General features: G+C 37.2%; 1 protein-coding gene across 2 annotated transcripts in view; it reads left to right on the plus strand.

Moving 5' to 3' along the window:
- Nucleotides 1-5,113, plus strand: part of LOC102003656 (zinc finger protein 878-like) — a 31,731-nt gene extending 26,618 nt beyond the window's left edge. For both annotated transcript variants that reach the window (XM_013503797.1, XM_013503796.1), the window contains 3 exons: nucleotides 784-910; nucleotides 1,134-1,194; nucleotides 4,295-5,113. In XM_013503797.1, the coding sequence (XP_013359251.1) occupies nucleotides 811-910; nucleotides 1,134-1,194; nucleotides 4,295-4,508 (375 nt within the window). In that variant the 5' untranslated portion in view covers nucleotides 784-810 and the 3' untranslated portion in view covers nucleotides 4,509-5,113. The remainder of the gene's footprint in view (nucleotides 1-783; nucleotides 911-1,133; nucleotides 1,195-4,294) is intronic.
- The last annotated feature ends 887 nt before the right edge of the window (nucleotides 5,114-6,000 follow it).

Below are 6,000 nucleotides of genomic sequence, written 5' to 3' on the forward strand. Positions count from 1 at the left end.
CACTCAGTGACAGTCTCTGGTTCCCAGGGCTTGAGTAAGATGTATGTCCAGCAGTCCAGACTTGCTGTCTTGACAGCTGATGGAGTTGACAGGGCCATGGTGTATGTTCCTTCTCAAGTTGGTCTTAAGGAAGGAGATGATGAGGGAAGAGACTTTACCAGTACTAAATTTCTGGGGTTCCATATGGGATTTTTCTTTTTTCTTTTTTAGGTATTAGCTGTTGAAGAGTCTATTGGAATTTAGCCAGTGAATTGGCATTTTTTAGTAAAGCATCCATTTCTTTATTGAAAAGAAAATCAGTAGTGAAAAAAGGCATCCATAAAGCATTTTAAGTGGACTAAGGCCTAGGATTTGAGGTATATTTCTTACTTTGATAAGTGCTAATGGTAGTAAGTGAGGCAAAAAAAGAGAGAGAAATTTCTATGATTTATCAGAGCAATTCTTTGATATTGATCTACTATAGTTTTTTTTATTTGGTTGTTGATCTTGTAGGCTTCCTGTATGAACCATGCTTTAGAGATAATGTAGAAGTGAGATGGCCTTAACCTGAAGAAGAACCAATGTTTCCATTCTGCTATTACTCTACCAATGACTTCTAATCTACTATGAAAATTCCTGTGTGAGACATCCATGTGGCTGTAGAAGAAGTGATTGATGACCAAGATATAAAATAAACATTAGGAGGATCTGGCCTCATTTTAGCTTGTTATGAGTAAACATGAGATGCTTCATGTTGTTGTGAAGCTCACTCTTCTTTTTGGAAATCTATGTCTGATGATTTAGGAGGCAGTGACCTTTGAGGATGTGGCTATGACCTTCACCAGGGAGGAGTGGACTTTGCTGGACCCATCCCAAAAGAAGCTCTACAGAGATGTGATGTGGGAAACTTTTAGGAATATGTCTACTATAGGTAAGAAATGAATCATTTTTTCATTTATGAAATCAGAGAGCATTATTTGTTGTGTATCAGTGCAGTTGCCTTCATTGGAAAATGGAAACATTTTGATGAATCTGCCAGCCATGGGCACATTTTACCAAAGAATTTGACGAGAATCTATTAATTTTTATATAGTCTAGTAATTCATATTACATTTCTTTTTTTTTTCATATTAATTTCTGTTTCTACACTTTAGAAAGAAACCACGATGCTGAGCAAATTGAGGATGAGTACAAAAGTTGCAGGAGAAATCTAAGGTAATTTACAGTACATAAAAATGTTCCTGAAGTGTCAGGGTGTGAGTAGAAATATTAAAACCAAGTGTACTGTACAAGTGTGGCTGTGTTCAAATTTCTTGAATCTCACCCAATTTTTCCAAAGATACCTACATGTTGAATATTATAACCTGACAGTTGAATATTTAAATTATTCTAATATCTGAAACTTAGGGAGCACTGACACTGTCACTAGTGACATTATCTGATGTATCAGAATAAACAAATTATTTTCTTTACTCAAGAGTATAGAAATGTATATGATATTGCATTTAGGAGTTGATAATAGGTGCATGAAACAAATTTTGTATTTAGACTATGAATCACATTCAGGACATCTAATTATATATACATGCGAGTATTTTATAAAGATCACTTTGCCATGAAACAAATTAAGTAAGGAATGCTAGATGTATTTAAATATGGTATACAGTTCACCTATTTGCAAAGTTGCTAACACTGTGAAAGTACTGTATTCAAAATTCAAATGAATGCCCCTGTTATCATAGTAGCTATTCTCAAACAATTCTTCTTAGTAATCCATCCATTAAAGTTCTATAATATTAGAATGCACCTTCCTATATTATTAGTGTTAATGTCATTGTAGTATAACAGCTGTGGAAATGCGTGAAGAGTTGTCCTAAAAATGTAAAAATAGACAGTTTATTTTACTTATTACTAAATTCTCCCCAATAGTAAAGGAAACAGGTTACAGTAGTGCACCTATACCCATGTGTCTTAGTTACTTTTCTCATTGCTGAGACAAAATACCTGACACCAAAATTTAAAGGAGGAAAGGTTTATGTAGCTCACAGTTTGTAGAGGTTTCAGTGCATAATTAGGTGGGTCCAAGTCAGGGTGGCTTCACAGAGGGGCATCACAGAAGAGAAACAGTTTATGCCGGTGGAAGACAGCAAAAGAAATGGGGGGGGGCTTTTTTATTCCTTTGTGTAGTATCCAGTCTACGTGGATTAGTGTGGTACCAGTTCAATCAGTGGATTGATCTAGCAATCATCCACCCTTAATCTTAGCACTGTTAACCCCAGCATTGCACTACAAATCACTCACTAGATTCAGCTACCTCTGAAAAACCTCTGAAAAGGCTTTGGGGGGACATCTGGATACAAACTATAATATTCTGTTCCTGGCACCCCAAAGACTCATGGACATCTCTTTATGCCAGTGGCATTTAGTCTGTTTCTTCTCAAAGCAAAGTCTTTCCCTTTTCAATTTTGAGGCTGCAAAGGGTGGCCCTCAGGCTATCTTCTCTATTCTCCTGTTCCTTTTCACCCATGAAGATCTCCTCTGCTCTACCTTTGCATCCACAGCTTGACTTCAGCTTGCTTTCTAACCAAACTTACAGCATTTTAAATCATTCTGCTGGGCCCTTTTCTCCTGATTGTCAACATAAATCTGGCTAAAAGCCCCCAACAGTAGCCATGCCACTGCTTCAACATTAGACTTCCTTGAAATTTCTTCTGCCAGATTAATTATTCCCCCCCCCCCCCAACTTAGTCTTAGTCTTAGGTAAAGTCTCTGGACATGAGCAAAATGCAGACAAACTTTCTCCCAAGCCATAACACACATCATCTGGAGTCTAACAGCCAATGCAGTACTTCTTCCTAGTAGAAGCTGCCTGAGCCTGGTCTTTACTAGCAGGATTTCTATCACCCTTCTGGTCTTCTAAGCTCTGACAAGAATTTCCCATACAGAATTTCCTAAGGTGTTCCAGCTATACTTATTCAGCTGATATCTCTGAACCTCTCCTAACTCTTCCCACAAGCTGTTCCCAAAGGCTCCTGAACCACATGGTCAGCTATTGTCACAACCATGACCCCACTTCTATGGTACCAACTTCTGCTTTGTTACTTCTTTTGATGCTGAGACAAAATATCTGACACCCAAAGTTAAAGGAGGAAAGATTTATTTAGCTCACAGTTTGTAGAGGCTCCAGTCCATAATTAGCTTGGTCCAAGGCAGAATGGCTTGGCAGAGGGTATCCCAGAGGAGAAACAGTTCATGGTGTCAGATGACAGTAAAAGCAATGAGGGAGAGGGAAAAGGAGAGGGAGAGAGAAGAGAGAAGAGAGAATGTGAGCTCTTTCTGTCTTTTATATAGTATCCAGTCTACTAGGATTACGTTAGTGCCAGTCCAATCAGTGGACAGCAATCACCCACCTCTAATCCCAGCACCCTTAATCCCAGCATTGTACTAGAAATCAACCACACACTCTAGATTCAGCCACCTCTGAAAAACCTTTAGCTGCATGAGGTTATGGGGGGATATCTAGACGCAAACCATAACATCCTGTTTTTAGTATGTGGAAAATGTTGTATGACATGGAAAAAACCTAGAAGTCTATTCACACTTGTGTACATTAAGGAAATATGGGATAATCCAGGTATGATGACACAGTCCTAGCACTTTGGGGCTCTAAGCCAGTGAGATCATACATTCATACTCAGCCCAGGCAATTTAATGATTGATGAGACTCTGTCTCAAAATAAAATTAAGTAAAGCTTGGTACATAGTTTGTGCTGATTCTCTGGGTTTACTCCCAAGTGTGTGGTATATATATGCCTATGAAATGGACTATTATTTGGTGATAAAAAAGAAAAAATGATGCTATTTGTGAATAAAATGGGTGGATCTTGTGCCCATAAATTTAAGTTGAATAAATAAGGCACGGAAATTTCATATCACGTTATTTTTTATATGAAAAAAATCAACATATAAACTAAGTAATAAAATAAAGAAACAGATGTTAGGGAGTAGGTGAAAGGTTTCAATGGGAGGTTTGATAGAATCATGGAAGAAGTACATAAAAAACAATCAACATATAGTTTCTATATGTACTGATTCCCCAGAATAAAAGTAAGTTTTATGTATTGCAATAAGTCAGTTGTAAATACCCAAATAAATACTACTGCTTTGGTAAAAGTGGTTTGCAAGCCATCGTGCAGAGTGTACAGTAAAATCATGATGAGATATTGTCAGGGCTCAGCACACAAGATATCCTAGTCAATCATTAATATAAAGAAACTTTCAAGTCTGATTGGTAGTTTTTTTTTTTTTATTGCAGAAATAGAGAGGTAGAGAAATGGTATCAGTATGAATTATGGCATCAACATAAAGAAATGGTTTTCCAGTCTCCAGATGGCCATGTGTACGTGAAAGCAGTTGATACGAAACCAGATGAAAACCTTACCTGTGGAAAGTACCTGGTTGGTCACTCAGCAAATGTGCACATCATAACTAACACTGAACTCAAAGCATGTGAGTCTCAGGGCTTTTAGGAAAGGCTGTCTAACTGTGGCAAACATGGGGAAGCCTGCCCTGAATCCCAGTCCTTTCAGAAGTGTGCTAAGACAACTCCTGGAGAGAAAGCCTACGAATGTAAGCAATGTGGAAAATCCTACTCTGATTGCACTGAAGGAAGTAACATAGAAGAGAAGCCCTTTGAATATAAACAAGATGAAAAAGGCTTTAGTGCACTGAACTGTGTTCAAATCTGAGAAAGACATCACAGTGGTGTGGATACATATGTATATATACAATGTGGAAAAGATTTTAAATCTCACCATGATGTTTGGATATGTGAAAGAACTCACACTAGAGAAAAACAGTATGTGTCTAAGGATACTGGAAAATCCTTAAGTAAAAACTCCTCATCTTGTAAACTTGAAAGAAGAAAAACAGGGGAGAAACCCTATGTAAGTAAGCAATGTGGGAAGGCTTTCAGCAGGCAGGGTGATTGTAAAAGACATGAAAGGGCTCACACTGGGGAGACACCCTATATATACAAGCAATGTGGGAAAGCTTTTGGTACATACAGTCACTGCATCCTGTATAATAACCCTCCTGTCTCTCTCTTCTCCCTTTAAAGATTTTTAAAATTATGTGTCTGTTAATTTGTTTTATATTTTGTATTTTGTGTTATGTTATCTATTGTAATCATTTTCCTATGAATATTTTTGAATTATAGAATGACTCATCTGAGTTTCCATTATTTCTCATGGGGAAATGTACTTTGATATATGAGTGCTTTGGGATCCAATTACATTTCCATAATGAATTATGCTTGCACATCAAGGTGTTACTACATATACAATATTTAATGTTGCTTATTTTTATATCAGGACCATTATTATAATATGTAAAATGATAGCTGTTTTCACCATAGAAATTTTATTGTTCTGATAATATTGCCATAACTTATTTTGGTGTTGGTCTATCAGTCATCATAAAAAAATGCATATTGTTGTATGTACCAGAGAACAGTAGGACCAGAAAACAGTAGGACCCTGTCTTTCTCAAAATATTTAGAATGAATTATAGTAATTAATCTCCTTGCAAAGTATAAATGATGATTTGATTTGTCATTAAGAACATTTGCAAAGGAATTTTTGGCAGGGTTGAACTATATTTGGGGAGAATGATTTCTATTCTTTAGATTGAAACAGCCTATTGTATTCTATTCCCAAAGTCACTGAACAATGCCTGAAATTAATAACCAACTATCTCATGATTGACAAATCTGCTAAACACATGCTGGAGTAAGAACAGCCTTTTTAAGAAATGGTGCTGGGAAAACTGGTGATTCACATGCAGAAGATAGATTCTAGATCCCTATTTCTCCCCACATACTAAATGAAAAAGAAAATGAATCAAAGATCTAAAGGTTAAAACAAAAACAATCTTCTGGGGGGAGCGCCAGTCTTCCAGCTGGCTAGCTTCCTGCCTGCTGGCTCCCTGAGGGTGAGCCCCTAGCGCACGGGGAGCCTCGGG

This window comes from Chinchilla lanigera, unplaced genomic scaffold (assembly GCF_000276665.1).
Source record: "Chinchilla lanigera isolate Chin_1 unplaced genomic scaffold, ChiLan1.0 scaffold00082, whole genome shotgun sequence".
Taxonomy (NCBI): Eukaryota; Metazoa; Chordata; class Mammalia; order Rodentia; family Chinchillidae; genus Chinchilla; species Chinchilla lanigera.